Source organism: Heloderma suspectum, chromosome 3 (genome assembly GCF_057233095.1).
Source record: "Heloderma suspectum isolate Gila_16-S chromosome 3, 16-S_ref, whole genome shotgun sequence".
NCBI classification, from domain to species: domain Eukaryota; kingdom Metazoa; phylum Chordata; class Lepidosauria; order Squamata; family Helodermatidae; genus Heloderma; species Heloderma suspectum.
Window position 1 is genome coordinate 179,290,673 of NC_139460.1, and position 26,487 is coordinate 179,317,159.

The 26,487-nt window shown below is 45.6% G+C and overlaps 1 protein-coding gene across 1 annotated transcript in view; it reads right to left on the minus strand.

The window, feature by feature from the left end:
• Positions 1-25,962, minus strand: part of GDF10 (growth differentiation factor 10) — a 38,007-nt gene extending 12,045 nt beyond the window's left edge. The window contains exons 1-2 of the mRNA XM_084845097.1: positions 25,560-25,962; positions 4,200-5,113 (exon numbers count right to left, since the gene is read on the minus strand). Coding sequence (XP_084701223.1) covers positions 4,200-5,113; positions 25,560-25,770 — 1,125 coding nt within the window. The 5' untranslated portion in view covers positions 25,771-25,962. The remainder of the gene's footprint in view (positions 1-4,199; positions 5,114-25,559) is intronic.
• Between the last annotated feature and the right edge of the window lie 525 nt (positions 25,963-26,487).

Genomic DNA, 26,487 nt, shown 5'->3' on the forward strand with positions numbered 1-26,487 from the left:
GAAGGATTCAAATAAAGTGAAATGAGTTCTGAGAAGGGCAACAAAGATGATCAGGGGACTAGAAACTAAGTTATACAAGGAAAGATTGAAGAAACATTAAGTTATGTTTAGACTTAAGAGAGAGAAAAGATTGAGGGAGGATATGCTAGCACTCAAGTACCTAAATGGTTATCACTGGAAGAGGACCACAACCTGTTCTCTATCACCCAAAATTGCAGGACATGAAATAACGGGCTTATGTTAGAGGAAGGCAGCTTTCAGATGAACATCAGGAAAAATGTCCTAACTTCCAGAGCAGTCAAACAATGGAACCAACTGCCTAGGGATTTGGTGGGTGTGGGCTCTCCATTGCTGGAGGTTTTCAAGCAAAGACTGGACAGCCATCTGTCAGGGATGCTTTAAACTCGATTGCTGCACTGAGCAGGGGAGTGGATTCAATGGCCCCTTCCAACTCTACGATTCTATGATTCTATGATCCCAAATACCGAGCCTCAGCACATTTACTCAGAAGTAAGCATGAGCAGCATGTTTACTCACAAGTAAGCAGAGTAAGCCTCTGCAGGACAAACCTCAAAAGTAAGCAGGACTGAATCACTCAACAGCTTTTTCACTCAGGCAGGGATAAGCTCACATCTCCATCAGCAGCTGATTAGAGATAAGAGCTTTTCTCTGCTGACCAATTCGAAAGGGAGCCTTTTTCAATGGTCAGCAGGGAAAAGCTCTTCTCTCTGATCACTTGTTGACTGAAGATAGGAACATTTTCCTACCATTAAAGGAGAACATTACAGAATGTTTTGTTTCTCCTTTTATTCTGTTTTGATTTTATTGTATTATTGTCTTGTTTTAAATTGTACATTGTTTTGAAGGCCCTGGTGGACAGAAAAGGGATTTATACATACTTTTAAATCAAGAGCCTCCTTGAAGGCATTCAGGAATCCATTAGATTCGATAAGCCTCTGTGGATGGACCATTCTAATAAGTCTGCAAAGGGGAATAACTGCTGCATGTCTAAATGTCAACAGGAAGTGATCTGTTAATCAAGTCTTACTCAATGACAGAACAGCACAGGCCCAACAGGCAGAAAGGAAAATGGGCTATTGTGATAATATTGCTCTTCCTAGGTGCCTGGACCAACAATCTACTGGGTTTGAAAACCTGCATCTGAATTTGGAACTCTGGGGCTTTCTTCACACAGAGCTTTTATCCTGCGATTGAGATGTCTCTCTCACGGAAGTTTGCAGGCTACATGACGCAGCGATCATCCAAGGCATCTCCTGCACTAAATGCCCTTTGTTCCATTTTTAAATAGATCGCAGATAAGGAGCTATCAAATTACCCCATTGTGTTCTGCTTCAGTTCCCTCCGACAAAAGAGTTAAAGCGGCAAGAAAAGGAGCGAGATCTATGAAAAATAATGGAAGACTCAGATACGGGGGGAAGGGGAGGGGGAAAAGGAAGTGGGTGAAAAAGAGAGTCGTTGTGATCCTGCATTTAAAATGGAAGCAGAAAGCTCCATTATACATGCAGGATTTTAGGCTGGCGTAGAGATGCCCTATGCTCAAAATCCTACAAGCTAGGCTTCAGCAGCATGTGAACCGAGAACTACTGGAAGTACAGGCTGCGTTTTGAAGAGGCAGAGGAACTAGGGACCAAATTGCCAACATTCGCCGGATCATGGAGAAAGCAAGAGAATTCCAGAAAAACGTCTATTTCTGCTTCATTGACTACGCTAAAGCCTTTGATAGTGTGGCTCACAACAAACTCTGGCCAATTCTTAAAGAGATGGGAGTACCAGACCACCTTACATGTCTCCTGAGAAACCTGTACGAGGGTCAAGAAGCAACAGTAAGAACCAGACATGGAACAACCAATTGGTTCAAAATTGGGAAAGGAGTACGGCCAGGCTGTATATTGTTGCCCTGCTTATTTAACTTATATGCAGAGTACATCATGAGAGCCGGGTTGGATGAATCACAGGTCGGAATTAAGATTGCCGGGAGAATTATCAACAACCTCAGATACGCAGACGATACCACCCTAACGGCAGAAAGCGAAGAGGATCTAAAGAGCCTGTTGTTGAGGGTGGAAGTGAAGAGTGCAAAAGCTGGTTTGAAACTCAACATTAAAAAAACTAAGATCATGGCATCTGGCCCCATCACTTCCTGGCATATAGAAGGGGAAGAAATGGAAGCAGTGACAGATTTTATTTTCTTGGGCTCCAAGATCACCGCAGATGGTGACTGTAGCCATGAAATTAATTGATATGGTTATCCCAGTAGTAATGTATGGCTGTGAGAGCTGGACTATAAGGAAGGCTGAGCGCCGAAGAATTGATGCTTTTGAACTGTGGTGCTGGAGAAGACTTTTACGAGTCCCCTGGACTGCAAGGAGGTCAGATCAGTCCATCCTAAAGGAAATCAACCCTGACTGCTCATTGGAAGGACAGATACTGAAACTGAAGCTCAAATATTTTGGCCACCTAATGCGAAGAGAAAACTCTCTGGAAAAGACCCTGATGCTGGGAAAGATTGAAGGCAAAAGGAGAAGGGAACGGCAGAGGATGAGATGGCTAGATAGCATCACTTATGTGATGAATATGGACTTGAGCACACTCCGGGAGAGAGTGGAGGACAGGTAGGCCTGGCGTGCTATGGTCCATGGGGTCATGAAGAGTCGGACACAACTTAACGACTGAACAACAACAACAAGAGATGCCCTGGGACAGAATAGGGATTTGGTTGACATACTGCTACCCTGCTGCCTCACCGAGTCCCTAACTGAGCTGATGGAGGTGAAAAGTGTTCAGAAACTGCAGCTGGTGCAAAACATATTTTTGTGTGTTTGTATATATTACACCTATTCTATTTGATTTACACTGCCGGCTGATTTGTTTCTAGGCTCAATCTGAGGTGCTTGTTTTAGCCTTTAAAACTCTAAATGGTTTCAGACCTGGGTACCTTAAGGACTGCCTTCTTCCATATCTTCCTCCCTGCACACCCTCTCCCAACTGGGACAGCAAGTGGCATGCTAACAAGGGGAATCTCCCTGTTATCTCCAGTCAACGATTCCCTCCCCAAGCTCTCAATAACCTCCAGGGGTGGGGCTTAGGGAGGGCATGGCTGGGGCCTGCCAAGGAGCCAAAGCACATGTGGGTTAGAGGTTCCGCATCCATATCATAGATAATAATGTTTTTTTATGTACTGAACTGGCATTGAACATTCTCATCGCAAAACTAGAGGGCACGTTGACCATGTGTCATTGTAATTGGATGAACCAGAAGAGGGAATAACTTTTTGGTGTCTAATTTCCCTTCCCCTCATCAACTCCCCCCACTTCCCCCAATGTCCCTTGAGGATGCAGAAACCACTAACTTATAAGTGGGTGGCCCTGTTTTGCTGCCAAACTGGTAGGCACTGAACTCCCAAGTTTGGATGACAAAAGAGATAATATTTAAGTCTCCATTTACATCCCTCCCCTTAAACTTCTTTTGTCCAATTTCTAGTTATTCAACCTTTCTCATTTGTCATGCATTCCATACCTTCATAATCTTCATTGCTCTCCTGTATTTGTTTATAGTCTCCTTAAAAAGGAGAGGCGCTTCCCTCTCTTCTGTGTTGAATTTTGTATTGTAAAGTTATTGGAGCAGGGACCTGTCTTCTAATTTATTACTCTGTGAAGTATTATTGCTACACTTCCCTCACAATTTGGGAAAACTCTACTGGCCTACGTACTGAGTGGACAGAATGGTGATAGAAGTGCACTTTCTTCACCGCCATCACCACCAGCACTAGGCATTAAAATAGGTTCATGTTCACTCTGACTCATAAGTCTTCCTCCAGTGTTGCTCTGCAAATCGTCTGTGCCAGTTCATCACTCCTAGCTCCATGGAGAGCCAGATCAGATCCATGGCTCTAAGTGGGAGCTAAGAGCAATCAAGTCAATGGGTTATTTCTCCATTCCAGAGATCTCCATGGCTTTAATAGAATTCCCCCAAATCCTCCAGAGTTATCAGGAATCCATCCAGATCCATGAGCTTCTGAGAGGAGACCGCTGCAGAGGTTAGAAGTCGCAGAAAATCTAAACCATCTCAGGTCAATGGTCTGTCCATGACAAGGGAATTATATTAAACTCCCACACCCACAAACCACCATCCATTCTCAATCTTGACACACAGCAAATAAAAATAACATAACATTTTACCTTTGGCATTGGGAATTCACAAGCTCCTGCACAATAGTATGCATCAAATGACTCTGGAGAAATAATCCATTCATTCCAGCCAATGTCAGCAAAGTCCACTTTCATGTATCTTCTAGAGCAAATTGTAGGCTCATTCCATTGTTTTTGTTCGGCTTTATTTGATGTTTTCTCATCAAAATTTAATACCTGAGGCTCAGCAAGCATGCCAGCATTTTCTTGCCCTTTCCCACTGTGGTCTCTTTGTGAGGCTTTTGGTTTGCGGGACTTATAGGTGGGCTCCCAGAAGTCATGTTTATTATACTTGTTGCCATTATACATCACCTCTAGAAGCTCATTGGTCTGGACAGAACTGGATGGATATATGTCCCTCCTCACACGAGTGTCCATAGAAATGTTGGGCATAAGCATAAGATTTAGATCCCTCTCAGCTGAAGGAAATGGGTCATACCGTTGCAGGGAAAGTGTCACACTATTGGGTTCAGATATTGCCAAGTCATTGGCAAAGATGAGAATATATGGAAAATGAGAGGCAATTTCATCAACAGTGCGGTGGTATTTCTTTCCAGAGTCTAACTCCGCACATAGGATAAGCTCACCATCTTGCTTTAATTGTTTGATGATGTCCAAGATGTCCTTTGCCTGCCAGGCTTTCTGCTTACGAGAGTACACAGTGATGTTCTCTTTCAGTTGTCCACAAGCAGAGTTCTCACCAAAGCTGCGGAAGATCAGGTTGAACCATGGAACTTGTGGCATGTGAAGGAGTTGGCATGCAGAGTTCTTGGAGCATTTGCAGAATGCCTTATGGTGTAGGCTACATTTGTCAGAGAAGAAGTGGAATGTAGCAGCCAAGATCAACTCTGAATCCTGCACAGATGTCAAGTTGAAGCAGTACAGGGGCTTCTGGGCCACAATTTCTGTAACATATTTAAAACAGAAACTAAACTAAATCAAGAACACACAGAGAAAGATTAATATTTCAGCAAACTGTCTTCCATCAGATTTGATTCTCCCTTCTTATAAAATATTCCCAATCCACAACTTCCTCATACTAGATGAACCCACCAGATGATTGACTTGAGTGTGCCTTTTGATAGCCAACTGCTTGCCCTATGAGGAGCAGAAACACTCCTACCCAGCTGGAGGGTCTCACATCCAGACACGGAGTGCCAATACGGACATAGAATCTTGATACTTTAAAAAAAGAAGCAAATCTGGGGGTGGGGGGAGAACTGGAGCAGAGCAAAGGAGCTAAAAGAAAGGGTGTTCTCTCTCTCTCTCTCTCTCTCTCACACACACACACACACACACACACCCCTGCCACTTTCCAGATTGAAATTGCTGCCCTCCTCGAAGTTGCAACTATCTTCACTGAGGAAAAAAGATGTCAAAATGGCATGTGGGATGCAAGTTTAAACCCCCTCTCCCAATGCCAGTGACTGCCCTAATCCAATTCAGGGTTCCCTATATTTTAAGTGTTTTGTTTTTTTTAAGTCAGGAGATCCAGTTGCAGATCTCCCATGTCACATCAGTTTTGACCTTGAGATTTTCCATTTCATCCCCTTCATATCTATTGTCGTTTCAAATGGAAGTAAAAGCAGCCTTAGAGAGCAAGCTTATGACCTCTAGATAGAGACAGCACCCCGACCTTGGAAGGGGGAGTTGGAGATCTGACTCTGCTCCCCTGCCCCCTTGTGGCTCAGGGTGGGGGGAAAGGGGCCATTCCGGTGGGCAGGGAGGGGAGGAGACTGGAAAGGGCAGGATATGAGGTATCCTGAGCCCTCTCCAGCTTCTTTCTATCCTAGAGACTGTGAGGGCTGAATGTGCCTGAGCTTGTCTCATTTTGGAAGCTAAGCAGGGTCATCCCTGGTTAGTACTTGGATGGGACACTGCCTGGGAATCAGGCTTCCTGCAGTGAGCAGGGGGTTGGACTTGATGGTCTAGTAGGCCCCTTCCAACCCTATGATTCTACATGTCTATGTCTATGTCCACCTCTGCAGTGCCCCAGCAAAAGAGCCCATCTAGTGAAAAATGCAGAGCTGGAGGGTGGGGAGGCAAAGATCGCCTCTGCTGCCCCTCACGCCTGCATTGGATGACTGGAGGAAGTCTCTGAGTTCACGGGCTTTCAATAATCAAGGGTGCAGTCAATTGGATTGGGTCCTTAGAGAGTCAAACTTGCAGAGGGAAACAGGAGGTGAGGGTGCATGGAACTCCTCTTTAATGCTTCATTGAAATGGGCAGAATGGGGGCCTGGGCAACTTGAACTGTACCCACATTACGAGCATTCATAATTCCCTATAGGTCAGATGTGTAAGCCCCCATTTTGGACAGTACACGCAAGTGTGAATACGGTGAAAATAAGCGTGAAGAAAGCAAGCAAGCACATGTGGCCCTCAAAATAGGAACATTCTTGCATATTGGTAAGATCACTCACTGCTGAGCACACCATCCTCACACAAGGGCTGTCACTCAAGTCTTATTCGATTAAGCATATGAGTCTTTTACAGATTTACTCAGAAGTAAATTACTGAGAAACATGTGACACACTCCTATGATCAGCCTTTGCATTAGAGGACTGGAAAGTGGCCAAGATATTGCCAGTTTTTAAACGATGCATGATGGATGGAGGCCTTGCAGACCCAGTCTCATCCATTAAAGGGGTCAAGCAATGCGGCATTCTTGCTCCTCTCTTGTTGAATCTGTATATTAATGGCATTGTTTAATCTTTGATCCCCAAAATTTTATGCGCCAAATATAGCCACAAATAAAATATCTATTTTATTATATACAGACAATGCAGTAATTTTATCACAGACCAAAAGGACGCTGTTAGGAGAATTTTCTGAGTACTGCCAAAAAGATCATCTCATAGTTAACTATGATAAAATGAAGGTAATGGACTTTCCAGGCGTCACTCATAAACCACACAAACGGTATTTGGATAGGCACCTTATAGAGCAAGTGTAAGGGTGGACGCTGAGCCCATAGAACCTCAGAGCAGTTCTGATTCTGAGGAGGAGCAGCCGTCTGTGGGACAGGAGCGCGCTCTTCCCTCCCAGGCCCTGCAGCTGGCAGAGATTCCTCCTACCGGCATTCTAGACATAGATAGCAGTCCTGGGAGTGAAAGAGCGTGGGAGGAGGACTGGCTGGATGCTCGACGCAGATGCAGAGAGCGACGAGCTATGGAGGGCGCGGAAAGGAGGCGTAGCGCCCGCTTGGCGCGCAAGCAACGTCCAGAGGACCCAAGGGAAAAGGGGAGGGACTCTCCCTAGCCCATAAGTTCAGGGTCTGCAAGTGATTGTTCAAACGGGGACCAACTGTTTCCTACCTGTGGCATAGATTACTCTGCTGTTCATAGCTTAGTTGCTGGTGATAGAGTTATTAAGTTGTAAAAGGAATAAAGCCTTGAAAAGAATCCTTTGTCTGTGTCTGGAGTTGGCTACTGGAGTAGACTGAAAGAGGCCAGCTAGGGCCTCCTGACAGCAAGTTAAAGTATTTAAATACCTGGGAATAGTATTTCAGTGTTCGGGAACATGGTCAGCTCAGCATGATTATGTGATAGAAAAAGCTATGAGAAGTATTAGAATGCTATTACATTTCTATAGAATGAAGGGGCACAACTTTATTCCAGTGGCACTTGAAGTTTTCGAAGCTAAACCTATAGCTCAACTGCTCTTCGGGATTCAAATCTGGGCTGATGCCAATATAAAATCATTGGAAGTAGTGCAGTCCAAATTTCTTAGACAAAATTTTGCGGTTCCAAGTTTGTCACTGAATGACAAAATAGTTTGTCCATAATGAGGAAATTGAGGCCTTTCCTTAGACAGTCCTCACTTAGTCCCTTCGATAAGTCACTGCTTTATTTTCAGTAGCTTTCATACCCTAAACATAGAACAGCTTTTTCAGGCATACGTTTTAATGTTCTTACCTTTGCGGTACTTGAAGGCTGCTACAGGAGAATTCCATTTCAAAATCAGGTATGTATTTGTGGAGATGGAAATATCGAAATCGTAGCCCATGTGCTACTGTTTTGCTCTTTGTATATAAACTCCCACAAAGAGTTAATTACCCCTTTATTACTGCCCTATCTAGGGCACTCAGCTGATTATTATTTGAACTTTCTTCTTGAAGGCTGCCATAGGTTGGTCACAGCAAAAATGCCAAAATTTTTAGCTATTAAAGTGAGGGGCGCAAAGGTAAAATTAATAACCGTATAGAAGCATAAGTGTTACTGAAGAAGGATCAACATGGCTTTCACAAAGGTCAGTCCTGTCTCACTAACGTTTAGAGTTCTTTGGAACCGTCAACAAGCATGTGGTTTGGGGTGATCTGGTAGTCATTGGTTACTTGGACTTTCAAAATGCTTTTGACAAAATCCCTCACCAAAGACTCCTGAGCAAACTTTTAGTAGTCATGGACCCTAATGCATTGGTAACTAGTTAAAGAACAGAAAGCAGAGAGTAGGAATAAATGGCCAGTCCTCACAATGGAGGGATACGGGGTCCCCAAAAGGATCAGTACTGGGCCCACTGCTCTTTAACTTGTTCATAAATTATATGGAGTTAGTGAGGTGGCCAAGTACTGATGACACCAAATTGTTTAAGGTGCTAAAAACAAAAGGGACAGCAACTTGCTCCAAAAGGACCATGCAGAATAGGCTTCAAAATGGCAAATGTGGTTCAGCAAATGTAAATCCCCACATATAAGCTGATGGGGACTGAGCTGGTGATGACTGACTGGGAAAGGGATCTTGGGGTTGTGGTGGGCACCTTGATAAAAATGTCAACCCAGTGCGTTGCTGCTGTTAAAAGAAAGCAAATTCTGTGTTGGGGATCATTAGAAAAGGAATCAAAAATAAAACTGTCAGTATCATAACACTTTTATACAAATCTATGGTGCAACCACACTTGAAAAACGGTGTACAAATCTGGTCACCGCACCTCAAAACCAGTATTATAGAGCTGGAAAGGTACAGAAAAAAAGCAACCAAATGATTAAGACACTGGAGTAACATTCCTATGATGAAAGGTTTGGTCTTTAGCTTAGGAAAATGGCAACTAACCATGGGAGAGGGGTGGGTGGGGAGACATGATAAAGGTGTATAAAACTATGCATGGTGTGGAAAAAGTGGAGGGGAAGAAGTTTTTCTCCCTATGTGATAATACTAGAACCAGGGTCATTCAATGAAGCAGAATGATGGGAGATTCTAGACGAATGAAAGTATGTACTTGTTCACACGGCACATAGTTAAACTATGGAATTTGCTACCACAAGATGTAATGATGGCCACCAGTTTGCACAGCTTTAAAAGGGGATTAGGCAAATTTCTGGTGGATAAAGTTATCCATGGCTACTAGTCATGATGGCTATTTGCTACCCCCATGATCAAAGATAGTATGCTTCTCAATATCACTTGCTGAGGAACATAATGCATTTGACTGGCCACAGTGTGAACAGAACACTGGACTAGATAGGCTCTTCTGTTCTTAGGTAAGTCCACACTGAGATCAGCGAGATTGGCTCCCAAACAAATGTGTATTACAGCACCTGCATCACCAGTCAATAAAATGCATCAAATTGCATATCAATAAAATATGAAGAACCAAGCATGCAGTAATGTAGTGGCAAATTGAGAAGTGCAGGGTCCATTCGTGATAGTCACAGCCACACCCCCTCACAGCCACGCCTCCTTCTAAAATTATACAACCTTGTAAGGTTATACAATACAAATGAGCTTTCAGTCACTTTCTTTGGAGTATCTGGTCACCCTAATTCAGAATTATTAGAAAGTCCATTTGAAAAGAAAACACACACACACAAAGTCCACCAACTTGCTAGAAAATATTATTTGGCTAATCATAGAATAGTAGGGTTGGAAGGGGCCTATAAGACCATTGAGTCCAACCCCCTGCTCAATGCAGGAATCCAAGTCAAAGCATCCCTGACACATGGCTGTCCAGCTTCATCGTGAATACCTCCTGTGTGGACTAAAAAGGTTAGTCCTTTTTTAATTCAAGAAACATGTAATCATCATCTTCATCATCATCACAGTATATTATTAATTATAATTATGAAGAGCCACTGCAACCAGGTGTGATGCAATGCCCCATTAGAATAAATGGAACTTAGTCTGTGATGACCCACAATTCCTTTAAGGCTGCAATCTATACACACTTATTTGGGAGTAAATCCCATTGAACATAATGGTACTTACTTCTGAATGGACAAGTAGGATTGCCCTACAAGGCTGCACGCATAACTACACTCACTAGGAGAGTAAATTAAAGTCAGAATCAGCCTCCCCCCCCCCCCATCAGTAGCCACAGATGTAGACAAAACACACTCCAGTGGTGGGCTAGGAACAGACTTTTACTGGAGATATAACAAACCTACATCTCAAGGTAAGCTGGCTGAGGTCAGCATCACTTGCGGGAGGAAGAAGGAAGAAGATAGGAAAGTAGATGGAGGAGACAAAGAAAAGGCAGGATGACCTCTCAGAGATCCCCTCCCACCTTACTCATATTAACCCTTCACGGTCAGGTAAAGTGACTCGTGGCCCTAGTCCCTCCAACATAAACTCCACTGAACACATCGGGACTTACTTCTGAGTAAACAAACCTAGGATCCTACTGTCAACCAGAGGGGTTGGATCCAACCCCAGGACACCTCCTGTGCCTTGAAGGTCAAACTTGATGTGCAAACAAACAGCAGGTGAAAACCTTTCACTGCATGGTGCTAAAGCATGATCCCCTGCTAATGTCTGCACATCAAGCCCACTAGAATCCCTCTCCCACACACAGCAAACCCCACGCATAAGCACGAGCAATTGTGGTGGTGGCAGCGGCAGCCCCCCCCCCCCCCCGCCTGTTCCTCCCATGACCAGCAGCAGCACCCTGAACGGGTGGCTGGCACTGCCGGACGATGGGGGCAGCGCCGGGCGCACAGGCACGGAGCTAGACGGGCAGCAGGGTGGGAAAAGGGTCAGGAAGCCGAGGGGCTGGTCGAGTTGCGGGGCTTGGCGGCTGCTCAGGGGTGGGAGGCGGAGAAGCTGAGAGCTGAGGAGAATAGGGGGCGCCGAGAGGAGGCTGCGGGCCTCCCTCAGGCTCCCTCTCTCGCCCCCTTTGGCTGGCCGGCTCTGCGTGGTAGGCGAGAGGCAGCCGCCAGTTGCCCGCACTCCCCCGCTCTGCTCCCTCCTCCGCCCCCCACGTCTGCCCCTCAGCAGCGGACTGCGACCCGGCTCCAACGACAGTGCAGGAGCGAAACGCCGGCGCGACCCCAGAGCACTACACCGCTGCACGTGTGCCACAGCAGGGATCATCTCAGAACAGGCTTTCCCTCCCGTGTGCCCTCCACAGATTTTGCAAGCACTCGTGACAGATTTTATAAATACTTGTGTGGTAAAATTTATTTCACCTAATGGGCACTGGGGGCATTTTTTAGAGGTGCTCGTACAGTTTGGGTTTGCGCTGTTTACACTCCAGAGCACCAGACAAAGGAGAAAGCAAACGAGGGCCGCCACCAGCTCCGCTGAAAAGCCACCATCATCACGTTCTCCCTTCTTCCACCTGTCACGTGGCAGCAGTCATCATCAGCTGCCAGGGCGGGCATTTATATCAGCCACCGAGGGGCCACAGCAGCGACAGGAGGGGAAGGATTGTGTACTTTGTCATCACCCTCCTGAGTTTCCTAATCTCTGCCATGGCAGGGGAAAGCAGAACCAGCCGTTGAGAAAACATCCACAAAAAGTCTAGAGCGTCCAGCTTCAGGCCACTGAATGTGGACTTGGTGAAGGTGGTCAGAACTGCCGCCAGCCAGCAGGAACCACTGCAGTGGCTGCTCCATCAGGGAAGCCAGGAGGAGGGCTGTTATTACTGTCAGTATTACTGTCAGCTGGGCTTCCCAGTTCTGCTTTGATAAAAATAAGCACAACATCAGCAGTTTGCACAAGCCAACCACTGAGACCGCTGGGATGCTTGTACTTATATTTTCATCTGTTTTATAATTTTGTAAGCTGCCTTGTGAAGACAGTGTGTCCTGAAAGGCAGTTAACTATATTTTAAATAACGAATAATAAATAGAGCTACTTTATACAACACCACTTTCCAAGCTTAGTTTCAGGTGGCCTCACCTCATCCAGGAGAACAGACAGTAGCCATTGTCTTTCTAAAATGCTACCTGCAAGAAGTCATGTATGTAATGGTAGACAGCCACAGCTGAGTTGTAAAAGTGCAGCCAGGAACCAGAAAATGTGCTGTGTGTCTGAGCCGAGTGACAAAGCCAGGAGCCAGAGCTATGGATGTCATGAGGACGCCTGCATAAATGCTTCTATGCAGGATCAAGGTGAGCACAGCCCAGCACACAGCCTGCTTCGAGATGACATTATGCACATAATTTCTGCTGGGCATTCTGGGACTGGTAGTTCCAATCCCTGGTGGGAAAATATCTCTGCTGGGGCCTCTTCCTTTGCTCTAGGGATAAATTTTTAGATTTCAGAGCAGAGGAAGGTGGTGGTGGTGGTGGTCTGGGCCGGGTGACAAAGGGGGCACTGAAATTAATGTGTGTAAACAGTTTTCAGCACCTTCGTGGGGGTTTTTACATAAAAAAAAAAATAAGTTAAGTACATGCTATTGCCTTTAAATTTTTACAGGCATTCCAATAAACATTTCTACAGAATATAACATTTAAATCACATTAACGGTGCAATGCTATGCATGTTTAGACAGAAACAAGGTCCTACAACACCTAGCATTTCCCAGTCAGCATGGCTGGCTGGGGAATGCTAGGAGTTGGTCGACTTTTTTCTGTCTAAACATACATAGGATTGCATCCTAAGTGTGCTTTAATTTTCTCCCTCACATATTTCATGTCAAATACTTGTGGTGTACTGGGACAAAAAATGAACATGGGGTAGCATTGTTGTTTATTAAATATAAGTAAAATAAACATGCTAAATTAGATCACTCTCTAGGGCATCAGAAAGTTTTCCAACACAAATGACCCTATGCAAATTTAGCCTAATTTGCATAGGAAAAATTTCCATTTCAAAATTTTCCAAAGCACCCACATCACTGCTTTTAGATTCATCAGAATTACCTATATTATTGTACATTGTTCATCATTTTTGCAAACTTAAAATACAATCCTTCTTGTTAATTTTTCCATATTAAAAATGCAAAAAAGAAAATCAAATAAAGTCGAGTTCAAATTATCTTCTAATTTAAAGACATAAATGAAAAGTTCCGTGCCTCAGCTTGGATTCACTGAAGGGTTTCACGAAAGGGCAAGTGTCCATCAGGCAGAGGGGTGCACAACATTCTGACTTCAGGGAACACAGGTGACACTGGTTCGGGGGCCCCCCACACACACTAGTGTTCCTGATACAGATTGCTCTTTCCCCAGTACTAGGAGGAGCGGAGAAAGAATGATTTGCATGAGGATTGCTGGGGGAGGGAGTGGAGAGTTAACGAGGAAAGAGAGATCTGTATGAGGATCACTGAGGAAGCCTTCAAGGTAGCAGTTTCTCTTCTCCCTCCCCCATCTCTGAGCTGCAGGGGTTCAGGGAGGGGCAGTGATGCGCTGGAGGTTCCCTACCACTGGGCTACAACCTGAAATGTAATTGGTGGTAACTTGGTGACAGTCCAGCTGAAGACGCTAACACACTAACACCCTTGCACTGCTCTTTATCCTTGCAAGGCAAGCACCCTTTGGAATATGGCCCCAAATGTCTGAATCCAATAGGACCAGCAGCAGCAGGCACAGTTCACGGTGAGAGGGCAGTGGTTGATAGATTCCCTCCCGGATCTACCATAAACGTGCCCATAAACATCCAAAGTGAATTAAAAGGTCCTGAACAATACTTGCTGGTTATAAGAATATTCAGACTGCTGCTATAAGTGCCCCCCCACAAAGAGGTGGGTGGGGCGTTCCTTCAGCTCTTTATTGGGACCATTAGTCCAGTATTTGGATTCCTTCCTATTGTCAGTCGTGGCCAATGCATATCTTAGGGAGTCTGGGCATTTTATTCAACAAGTAGGGGACCTTAATATGGACATAGATCACATGGGTATGGATAACATGGATATGCATGTGTTTGACCGCTTTGAATGTTAATTCCCTCTATGCATCAATACTCCATGAGGGAGCAAGATCTACAGTGGAAAGTGCTTTGAATTCTCATTCAACGACCAATCCTCCTACTCAGTTTTATTGGATTTACTGGATATTTTAGAAAATAACTATTTTTGGTTCGATACTTAATTCTCTTTACAGATTAAGGGTGCGGCTATGGCCAGTCTGGCCGCTCCTAGCGTTGACAAGCTTTTCATGAAAGAACTAGAGCACTCCATCATTTTGAATGCCTCCATTAAGCTTTATAGGAAGTATTTCAAATTCTATGGTCGTTACGTTGATATTTTCATTGTGCTCACTCAGATCTCTGAGGTCCAGAATTTGTTTTGCTTGGATCAATTTTATCAATTTGAACATAGCGTTTGTGTGTCATATGAACTGTCAGCAAATTCCTTTTTTGGACATTATGGTCTATGTCAGTGAAGGTCACATTTGGGTTTTGTTAAGCTTACAGGAATTCCATTTTACATTTTTTCAGTAATCATCCAAGGCATCTTAAATTTAACCTTCCCTGTGGCCAATTATAATATTTAAAAAGGAACTGCACATTTGATCACATGTATAAATTACATTCCGATCAATTTTACAGAGAACTGGCACACAGGGGTTTTCCTAAGTGGGTGATCTCTTTGTCTAGATGCAGCACCGATATGAGCAGTAGGTCTTTAGAATTTAAACACTTTCCCCAGAGCATTAAACATATTATTTACAAACACTGGCACTTGGTTCAGGTTATACCAGGGTGTAGTAAGTTTCCACTCATGTGATTTCATATAACATCTAATTTAGCTGACAGATTGGTTCATACTGACCTGTACCATGCAGTATCCCACTTTCAGCATATTGCAGGATATTATAGTGGACAGTAGACTATATTCTTTGAGATCTTTCACCAATGGGCTATGTAGTGTATATTATGTGTCCACATCCTAAGCTATATGTGGGACAGACATCTAGACTTCTCAGGTTAAGGATTACCAGACATAAAAGATCAGTACTCATAATGTAGAAGTTCCTATGACTATGCATTTCTTACAATATCATCATCCCCCTGATGCTTTTAATTTTTTTGCATTGGAACATATACAACCTATTCCTTTCAAATGTATTTCTTTGACTGAATTATTGATTAGAAGGGAAGCATTTTGGATTCATAAACTGAAATCTATGTTCCCCTCAGGCTTAAATGACAGAATAGATTTAGCTGTTTTTCTGTAAATATTTATTTGGCCTTGATATCACCAAGTATCCTTCTTAATCAAATGAACCCTTTCTCAATATTTGGCTTAAAATCGCATATATAGCTGTAATCTATATAAAAGTACTCTGTCTCTCTAAACTGTTCATGTTTGTAATGGCAGCTGATCCTGGGGCCTGTCTACATGGGAGGTTTTCTCTGATGTTGCTGTGGCTTAAAGTTGTTAGGGACATATGACGTCGTGGCCACTCTGCAGCCACGCTGGAGTTTACCTGTGGGGAAGCCGCATTTTTGCAGAGTACTTTTACTCTGTTGTTTTTCTTTAATTCGGCTCCCCTGCGGGGTTGAGCTGCTGGGTGCCCATCCCTCCACCTTAAATTTGGTGTGATGGGGTGTTCCTAGGGGTGTGTCTTTCACCTGGCCATGCCCTCAATAACCTAGGGAACTAAAGTCACTCACCTGCCTTTCAACATATCAAAGCCCTAGAGCACTCTTTCGAGTCTTCAGAATCACCCTGCACTTTCTTTTCACCAGTGGGAGTAAGTAGCCTCAGTGATTATGCACTTCTCTGATGTTTGTTACTTCGCTTCTCCAATGTTGTGTTAAATCGCTTCTCCAATGTTGCGTAAAGCCACATAAGAGCTTTATCGCAGTAGCAATCTGGTGAGGTCTCAGGATCATATGAGCCTGTCATTGTGTGCTTTTCTTGCTTCGTGTGTCCCTGACAGACCAAATCTGATTCCATGAAAATCCAGATAATACTCCAACATGCTTCTCATTCCATTGTCGTGAAGATCCAGCCCCTCTCCACTATATAACATTATCTGTTAGTGTTCCTTCAGGAACACATACGGATCTCTTCTTTCAACCTTACAGCCTCTTGTCTCTCCAGTGTATATTGTTTTGAATACTTTTGGCAAGTTATTTTCTAGACTACATCATGCAGAAAACAGCACTCAATGCCAGTTAGGTACTAATTGTAAAAAAAATGGTTTGTTACTTCGCAATTTTAGGGATATTATTCCCCTGGAAGAGCACAGCCTTGGCATTTAATTTCATTGGAGCATTTCTGCCATGTAATTTTGGAAGATTTCAGGTAAAGTAAATAATATCAGTAAACCTCATTAGGTTTGCTTAGGTTTATTGTTCACTATTTCATTGCTTTTATGCTTTGTTGGAAAATAGAACATAGGAATCGGGAGGATCAAACTTGGCTGCCATCCATAACAGACAAACAAAATAAAGATAATTGGTCTGTTATTCTGAAGAATGGAAATGAAAATGCAATCCAGCGTTTTTGTGAACAGCCATGTTGTGTATAGGATATGTACAATCTGTTCTTAGTTATATGGTTGCTTGTATATTGAGTACTCACACCTGATGCATAGGTGCTCAATTGTCTAGTGATCATTAGCAGTTGACATTGACTTTTGTACTCTTATGTTTATACAATAAGGGTGCAGTCCTATTGAGATAGTTGTCAGAAGATGGTCGTCCGAAGTCAGAGGCTGCCGCCAAGTAGCCAATGCACGGCAGCTGTAGCATGGAGGTGAGCCTTGCCTCCATGCTCCAGCTGCCCTGCATTTTTGGCTAGATGGCCGATTTTGGCTGTCTAGCCACAGCTTCGGGGAGGGAAAGGCGTCCACACGGTGCATAGAAAGCTGCGTAATATGAGTTCCACAATCTCCTCCCCTCCCCGCCACCTTTTCCCCATCTCCAGGCTCCATTTCCAAGAACGGAGATGTAGCTCGCGCAGAGAGAACCATGCCAGCTATGAGAGGGCGGGGGAGGGGGAGCACAGTTTCTGGGGATTGCATTCGAATCCCTGGCTCCAACCTTGGTTCCCAAAAACTGAAAAATCCTATAGCCCTCTAGACAGTGTCTAGTGGCCATAGGATTGCTCCCTCCATGTTTTTATGGTCCTTTGATTTCCGATTTTGTATAAGAATATTCAGTACATGCATGGCATGCATGCACTGCAGTATAGACATTGACTAACACAAGCAGATCCAGCCACATGTCACAGAACAACAACAAAAAAATGGGTATACTTCTCTACAAGCCCAGAAATATCCTACCTCAGGTCCACATTATAAGTGATTTTGGGGGGCATTTTTTGAAAAAGCTTTCAAGTGGCCATGCCTCTCCCCACTACTTGAATCAGGTCAGCAATTTCACCCTATTCCTCAAACTATTTTCCTAGCCTCCCCCACCCAACAACAGCTATTAGGTAAGGTTGGGGAAAGACGAGGTCCAGGTCCAGGCACCAAGGCGCCCTTGGCATAGTGCTGATGATGGGCCCTGGCCACCTACACGCTGCCGCCAAAGTCCCCCTGCGACGCCACCAAAGTCCTGCACTGCCACTGAAGCCCCCTGCTGCCAAAGCCCCATGGCAGCCACCAGCACCCCTGCTGCTGCTGCCACCACTGCTGAAGCCCCCCGCCCATTTGCCAGCCAGCCAAGCCCCTCCCCTCGAATCCCCCCACCCCCTGCCCAAGCTGCCAGCTAGCAAAGCTGCCCTCCCCTCCATTTCCCTCCCTCCTCCTCTGCACCTGGGTGGCCCCTGGCAAAGCACCCTGGCACCCAGCCACACAAGAGCAGGTCCTGCTAGTAATTTCTTAAGGGTTTTTTTTTACTCTTGTTTTAAGTAGCCACAATCTGAACCAAACAGATGCTGCATTGGGGTGACTCAGCCAATGAAGGCACAGGATTGATGTAAAGACCGCCCTGTGCCCTCACTGGCCGTGTTCCCACCAAAGGCAGTGTCTGAATAGTTCAGGCCGCTGCTACTCAAAAGAGAAGTAAAACACATTGTCTTTTAAAATGGGGTGCTGTGGGGCCTGCAGGCTCAGCTGTGGCACTTCCCCAGGTGGGCGAGGATGGGGTGTGTGTGTGAGGGCAGTGGCAGACTCAGGGCTACTGGCACGGACGCAGATAGGCCCTTTAGAACTCCTGGATCCTCAGCAACTGCCTGCCCACGACAACCCCTGCCCCCACTGAAACTACTAACAGCTTAGGGGATTTGAATCAGAGAATACGCATGGGGGAAAGTGTTAGCTCTCTCCTCGGCAGTACTGCACAATCCAACCCCCCCCCCCCCCCGCTCTTAAATTTTTTAAAAATGCAGGATGAGTTGGTTGTGAATCTCTTGTAGGTTGGTCCTTAGATAGGATGCGTGCCATGCATATGGTGAATGTTTTTAGCATTTGTTCTGTTTCTGTTGTGTCCTGTGGATATAACTTAAATAGGTGGTCTTTGTGGAGTTATATATTCATAGGCCTGTATGGCTAATATTTTCTAGAGACAAGAAAATATCTGCATCTGGTAGCGTTCTAACTGTAATGCAAATATCAACCAAATGTGAGTCATACTGTCATCATGACATCAGAGAATGCAAACACCCACTTACTTGCTTATTCTGCACTTACTGGCCTACTTTGCCCATTTTTTTTTTTTTTTTTACAAGAATCCACTGAAATCTGTGCTGAGGCACTCTCTAACTGGAGAGTAATTTTAATATTGAATTACAAGTTGGCATGAAACATCTGGAAAAACTTGTATGAAAATTACTTATTTGTAATGTGCAAGCTTTGGCACTTGGTGATTAGCCAAAATTGTGGTTGGATTTAAACAACTCTCTTGACTGGATTTGGTTCTCTTTGAAAGAAAAAAGCAGTCAAATAAAATGGCATCAGCTGTGAGCTTGCTAAGGAGCAGTTTGTAAATTCTACATTGAATATTTATCAATAATTGTTTTATACTAGAAAATTGCAACCCAAGATTTCGCTGGTTTTTAGATTTAATGTGCATGTGTGTGTGTAAAGTTACTTTTAGTGTTGATTTAGCATTAATGTCAGGTGCTCAGGCTCAAGGCTGGAGGCAGCTTTGGAAACAGATCCAAGGCAGGATCATAGTCTAGAGGTGCAGAGGAGGGACTGGTTGTTGCCCAGGCTGAAGGAAGTCAACAAGTCTGAGAACTTTTCTACGCAAGGCATTTAGTGTGCACTCATGATTCCTCACACATGGTAGTTTGTGGATGCTTTACACGATGTTGTCATCCTCCAGGGCCTCTCCCGTTCATTGGAATCATTATAGCGGGGGCGGTTTAAGGAGTAAAGTCTGGTATTTCTGTGAATGGCAGCATGAAACCCCCATGTATTTGTGCAGTTCTGCTACACCACAATGCCATCCAGTGCTTGTGTAATGAAACATATAGAAAGGCAGAGAAAGAAAATCCCCAGAGAAAAAGTGTGTAAAAGAGCCGACCTTAATCCCACAAAGAATCTGGAAGCAGAAGCCACAGTAAAGTGGCGGGTTCAAAGCCTCATGGAGAAAAGCCCCAAGTCCTTATATCCACCAGAGGCATTTGTTAGGTGACACTGGCAGGCCCAACTTTCCATGGCAGGGGAATTATGAGCAATGCTGAGCGAAATATTTCCTAGGTTCAATTTATTTGCTTAGAAAGTAGTTGGGGGGTGGGGTAGGGTGAAAGCAACACCTCCCAAAGGTGTCTTTGTCATTTGGGCCCTTATAGAAATCCACCTGTCAAAAAGAATTCCACTACTAGTATGTGTTTGGTAGCACAGCTCCTTACCTTTTCTTCAATGCATAATATGCCCAAATTGGCCCATTTCGGAGCTGCAACACTTTTTCCAAGTGTAGCCTAACCCCATGTGGTTCAGTGATATGAGACCTTGAAAATGACCTTCAAGGTCGTCTTTAAGGGTAGAATCCACCCACATCTCCTTTATCAACCTAATGCACAATTGACCTGGCACCAGTGACTCCAGTAATGCAATTTCTAAAGACTTTTGGATGTCTCCTTGCAACAACCCTGTAAAGTAGATCAATATTATTATTCCAAAATTGCAGATGGGAGGCTGAGGAAAGAGTGGCTTACCCAAGACCCCTTTGTGACTTCATGGCAGAGACAAAATCCAAACCAGAGACTTCCTGATCCGTAGCTCAGCCTCTTTGTCACTATGCCACACCAGTTGTTCTAACGGTATCACAGGAAAAATAAATAAATAAATGCATTTATACCTCACCTTTCTGATTCAAAAACTGAACCACTGAAGAGGGCTAATGTAACAGATCAAAATACATTAACATAAGAACAATAAAGCCTGAATAATTAACAAAATAATCAGAGTAAAAGCTACCCTCCCCCCCATGAAAAGAATTGTAGCACAAAGATAATCACTATAAACATTGGTCAGGCCAAAGGCCTGTCAAAACATAAAAGAGGAGGTGATGGATGGGACATCATCAGAAAAGGTCCAAATGGATCCCTGGGGGAAGTGAATTCCAGAGGCTGGATGCTGTCACTGAGAAGCTCTCCTCTCATGTTCCAGGAAAATGTGCTTCAGATGGGAGAGGAATTCGCAAAAGAACTGCTCCAGATGACCTCTGTGGATGGGCTGGTTTGTATGAGAAGAGACAGTCCTTTAAATATCCTGGTCCCAAGCTGTGTAGGCCTTTAAAGGTAATGGCTAGCACTTTGAATTGCAACCAGAAATAGGCCAACAATCCGTGCAATTAATATAAAAGAAGATTTGCATGCTCCAAAGAACTGGGAGCAGTCAACAGTTTAGCTGTTGCATTTTGTATAATCTGCAGTTGCCAGACAGTTTTCAATCACAGCCCCACATACAGTGTTATATTTAGTCTAAGTTTAACTAATGCATGTGTAACTGTGGCCAAGTCTGTCTTCCTCAGAACAGGCATGGTTGGTATACCAGCTGTAGTTGGGCAAGCACTTCTGGGCAAAGCCTCTGCTCAGGAAACCAGTCGCAAGGCTGGTTTCAGAAGCACTCTGAAGGTGATGGCAAACCTGAATTTTCAAGTGGAGTGCGACCCCAACCACAGTAGGCTCTATTCTGTCACTGGGTCAAGAGTCCTTGTCCTGACTAAGGGTAGTTCTGCCTTGCCTGTATTAAATTTCAATTTGTTACCCCACATCCAGATTATCACTGCTTGCAGATGGTTTATGGTATAGAAAACCAACAGTCCCTCTGCCCTGTTTTGCATACATCATCTACCAGGGTGACTAAGTCTGCCCCTCTTCTAAAGGCAGGGCAGAAACCATACTGAAATGGATGTAGATTATACCTGGAATTAAGTTGCCACCACTTGCTGAAGCACCTTGTCCAAGAATGGAATACCGGTGACTGGGTACTGGCTATTCAGTGCATTGGGATCATGAGAGACTTTTTTCAGCAATGGTCTTACCACTGTGCTACCATGCTTGCTCAGGTCACTTATCTCAATACATATTTGAAACCTACAACTTCCTATTCAGGAAATCAGAGCTTCTTGAAGACATTTGACTGGGTAGAATTTAGCTCTGGTGCTGTGGAAAGCTTTGTCTTCTGTGGCTCTGGCTCTATTCTGCTGGAAGCCAGGTTGCTGTTTGTCTGGTAGAGCTGGCCCAGAAACCAGCATGTTTGCCAAATACACAGGAGCATAGCATGCTTTGGGAACTTTAATCTAAGTAGCAGAGTGTCTTTGCTAGAGACCCAGGAGGGAGTAACAGAGATGAGGCCAGAGCTTTTCCAGCAAAAGGAGGTTTTATTGAGAAAGTAAAATAAAGGGCCGACTGCAAATGACTGAAGTCTTGTTCTAGAAGGAAGGGGGAGTGGGAGCAATATGAGGAGACAGTGTGAGAGAGAAAGAGATGAGGCAGTAGTGAGTCAAGAGTAGTTGCGTAGCAATGTTTCAGTGTTCAAAGGAAAAGAAGTCGGTGAAGTGGCAGAAGCTGGAAAGTAATAGAGGAGAGGGGGGGAGGCAGAAGGAGAGAGAAGAAATCAAGAATTGGGGGTGAGGGGAGAGAAAAATACTGCAATATTATGCCTACCCTTCCTTATAAATTATCCCAAGACATGACAAATGGAGGGGGACCAAGAGTCCTCAGCATCAGGGTGGATCTAAAAGAAGGCAGGAGGGCTTTACTGGCCAAGGATTGTTGGAAGATGGGTTGCAGAGACAGACATCCAAAGCCAGGAGTTCCAAAAGTTGATCAACCTAATAGGTCTGCAAGCAGGACTGCTCTCCTGAAACCACTCTGAGTTCAGGGCTCCAAGACCAGTCCCCAACCTTTTGGGGTGGGTGGGAACATGTGGAATTTTGAGAGGTTGTTGCAGGTGCTCTCACAAAATAACTGCTGCTGGGGCAGGACGCCTATTCACAAAGTAGCTGCTGTCATGGGCGCTGCCAGTCACAGAACAGCTATTTCCCAGAAGGCAAACTGATAAGGCTAAAAGAATAATAACTTGGCGAAATGCCCAAGTTCAAGGAAGAGGTGGGGTTTTGAGTTCCAAAACACAAAACCACTCTTTTGAACCCAGTTACCTGCACCAACACCCATTCCACAGAAGGCAAACTGAAGAGACTCAGACAAATCACCAATGCGAAATCACATATTTGCCCTACGAAGCATAACACCCATTTCACAGACGGCAACCCGGTGATGCTTAGAGAAACACAAACACACACACAGGCATAACACCCACCCATAAAAGAAAACCAGGCAAAACACACACACCACAACACACTAACACCTAGGCAAAACACACACCATGCCCAAACAGGCAAACTTGCTAATGCGCCACACACAGAGCAAAAGACACACACAGCACAGGCAGAACAGCCCCCACGGACATTTCCTACCAGCCTGCAGCTTACCTTTTTCTTTTTTATGGGCAGCTGGGCATGTTTCAAACTGAAGCACTGGTTTGCAGCCAGCCACCACTGGCTAAAAAACTACAAAGGCAGAGGTGAGGCCTGAGGCCCAAATGCCAGATCACATATTTGCCCCACAAAACACCTGTTTCTCAGAAGGCAAGCTGGTGATGCTCATAGAAAACACCCTCTACCCAATACACACACTAACCATCCCACTCTTCAGGCAACATACACACAACCCCCACCCCACCCCAGGCAAAACACACACACAACACAAATCCAGCCAAAACACACCTCTCAATAAAACAAACAAAACACACACACCCCTCACACACACGAGGCAAAACACCCCCTGCTCTCCTCACCCCCTCTAGCCCCCCAGGATGTGCAATACATTCTTCCTTTTTCTGGATGTGCTTCAAAACAAACTGCTAGGCTGCCACCATCTGCCACTTCTATGTTCTTAAAATGCCTTTGCAGCCCACATGAGGCCCGGGGCATTGTTGGAAACAGAGATGGTGCCGGAGGCTGGTGCTTTTCTTTGCAGTACACCAACCTGCCGAGGTTTTTTTTTAAGTGGTTTTATTTTTAAACAATAATAATTTAAAAAATAGAAGGGGACAAGGGAGGTGTCTATGGGCACAATGGTGCCTGTGGACAACCACACTGGCACTCCTGATTAAACAAAAAAACCTAAGGTGGCAACATTTTTGGATGAACAAAAGGGTAACATGATTGTGCTTTTCTGACTCGAGCAGTATTCTGGTACCAGTTGGAAAGCCACTTAAGAGTCCTGGGCTCTCAAGAGCCAACTGATAAGTGGTACAGTGTTCTCTTGATTGGTTTAGAAGGCAGCTGAGATACAGCTTTAGTGCATCCCAGGGGAGCTTACAGAGGACTGAGACACTCTCTTTTCCATGTCATTGGAGGGTATTGATAGGACCTGCTGCAAATGCACCCCATCCTAATGTGTTAGCCCTAACATTTACAGACAAAATGAAGACTTTGGGCCAAGGTGATAGTGTGGGGACGAAATGGGGGAGAGTTGGTGTTCTCTGGTAACAACTGCTTCCTTCAAGTGGGCTGGTATCTTCCTCTCTCTCAAGGAAACATTTACTATTTTTTCCATCCACTTAGCCAGCCTTGCTCTGGCTGTTTTAATCACCCACGACAGGCAGGTCAAACATACCAATAGATAACTTGCACACTTCCAAACACTAGTCTGTTCACATCCTCAGAGTGAATAAATGTAAAGTTATCTATAACAATGTGGAGTGGAATGGAACTGGTCAGAGCAGGCAACTGTGAGCTCCTCCTGCCACCCCCTCCATGGTGGTGGAAAAGTATGTCCCCTTTGCTGTTATCACCACCATGGAGAAGGTCCTAAAATTGACTTTAACTTGGGTTTGGACTTATTGCCCTAATAGCCATTGGCATCAATCCCATTGGCAGAGGTGGAAAAGGGCATGATGTGGTGGGGGGTGGACAGCATGTGGTCTTTCCCTCTTCTGCTGGGCTGCATTATTCCTGCAATTCCCTTCTGCAGAAAATTAGGTGGCACAGCTATTTGAGAGTAAGCCCCATTGAACTGGATGTGACTTCTGAGTAAACGTGCTTCGGGCTGCAAATGTCATGGTACTTGCTTACAGCACAATTCTATGCACCGTTACAGATATATCAGTACCACTGTGTTCCATGGGGCTTGCTCCCTAGCAAGTGAGGTTAGGATTGCAACCTTATAGGCAGGCTTAGATCTGAAGGGATGTTATCTCACAAAACAGAAGAGAAAATGTTCTCTGGTGCCTGATGAAACTTTTATTCTGCCCAATGCGTTTTGGAAAGAAATTTCCTTCCTCAGGAGAGGGGCATTTTAAGGCAGAAGAAGCATTGGAAGGATTCTTTTGGACACATTTGGAGAAAGATAATTGGCTCCTAAGGAAAGAAATTTCTCTCCAAAACGCATTGGGCAGAGTAAGTTTTTTCAGGCACCTGGGAACATTTTCTCTTCTGTTTTGGGACACACGAATGCCTTCCCGCCGTGCTGTTTCCTTGATACTCTTTCCATCCCACCCTCACCTTGAGGCCACTTGAGGAAAACTGCCCCTTACAATTGCAAGGAAGCCTACACGTGGCCGCTCATTCCATTGGGGTTTGATCGCCTCAAGCCTCGATTTTCAAAGATGCCGCAAGCGCCGTGTGAAAGCGCCCCAACCGGGCTCGTGGGAACAAACAGTTCCAAGCGGGGCTTTGGTTCAATGGCAGCCTCTCCTGCTGCCCAGGCTCAGCCCTCCGACAAGCAGAGCACGTGCAGAGTTCCGGAGCGCCTCCAGCGGCAGCCGCCAGCCCCGACTTACCCAGGCTGGCTCTGAAGCTGCGCACGGTGTTAGCTCGTCTGGGCCCCCAGTTGCCGCCCTCCTCGTGGCGGCTGTAGCGCTCGTAGAGTTTCTGCATGTGCGCTACGACCCTGTCCCGGGGGGGCGGCTGGCTCTGGGGACCGGCAGCCGCAGTAGCCGTTTGCCGCGTAGCCCAGAGCAGGAGACAGCAGCAGGCCAGGCGAGCGGCCATCGGGGCACGGAGGGATCAGGCAGACAGGCGAGACTCGACGAGACCAGACGAATAGCGGCCTGCCTGCCTCGGTCTGTTCTTCGGCCTGCCCGGCTTGTGCCCAGCAAAAGGCAGGCGGGTGGGGGCGAGCGCCCAGACCAGCCCGGACGGAAGGCGAAGGGCTGCCTGGCAGAGAGAGAGGCCCCCGGAGCCGAGCCGTGATCGGCAGCAAATGGTCCCGGCGGGACGGGAAGAGCAGGGCTGGGCGGTGGGCTCCCCGCTGGCCGCGGGCCAGGAACGGCCGCGGGGGCGGGGCTGGCTCTCGCGCCTACGCGCCAGTTTCGTGGCTCCCCGCCAGGATGGGAGCCCCGGAGAAGCTACGGTTGTCCTCATGCCCTGAGGAGGGGAGCATGCGAAAAGGGCCCGGGCGAGCTACTTTTCTGGAGGGGGCTCTCCACCCCTGGTGACGCCTGTGCAGTGCACTGCAAGCTGGAGCGCTCAAGGCAGCCCCGGGACCTCTTTGGCTCAGCCCTGGAACAAGGGGGAGGAGGACATATTGGTTAGGCAGCCCTAAGCCCCAGAGGGATTGCACTAACTGTGCTCCAAAATGATCCGGAAAAGTGACTTCTTGCCGCCCCCCCCCCCCCCATCGACACCCTCGTCGACCTCCATGCAATGACAACCCCTAGCGCAAGTTCATTGCATATAAGCAGGTCCCGCTCCCGGCAGGTTTTACGT